Genomic DNA, 201 nt, shown 5'->3' with positions numbered 1-201 from the left:
TGGCTGGTGCCTGTCACGTCACCCACAACGAGGTCTCTGTCCACGAGCGGGAGTACGGCCTCGGCGGCGGCTTCCTTGAGGACCAGCTCTTTGAGGAGATTGAGGAGGAGGAGGAGGATGAGGACTCCCTTGACAGGAATCACACGTATAACTCCCTGCCCCACAACCACCTGGACGCCGATTGAGGATGGCTGCCCTGAC

The 201-nt window shown here is 60.7% G+C and overlaps 1 protein-coding gene across 1 annotated transcript in view; it reads left to right on the top strand.

The window, feature by feature from the left end:
- TMEM194A (transmembrane protein 194A) overlaps positions 1 to 185 on the top strand; it is a gene marked incomplete at its 5' end in the record, with an annotated part of 2,773 nt that extends 2,588 nt beyond the window's left edge. The window contains 1 exon segment of the mRNA XM_010023716.1: positions 10 to 185. Within this exon segment, the coding sequence (XP_010022018.1) occupies positions 10 to 185 (176 nt within the window).
- Between the last annotated feature and the right edge of the window lie 16 nt (positions 186 to 201).

The sequence above is a fragment of the Nestor notabilis genome, unplaced genomic scaffold (assembly GCF_000696875.1).
Source record: "Nestor notabilis isolate BGI_N333 unplaced genomic scaffold, ASM69687v1 scaffold21931, whole genome shotgun sequence".
Taxonomy (NCBI): Eukaryota; Metazoa; Chordata; class Aves; order Psittaciformes; family Psittacidae; genus Nestor; species Nestor notabilis.
This window is presented reverse-complemented; position numbering and strand designations above follow the sequence as displayed.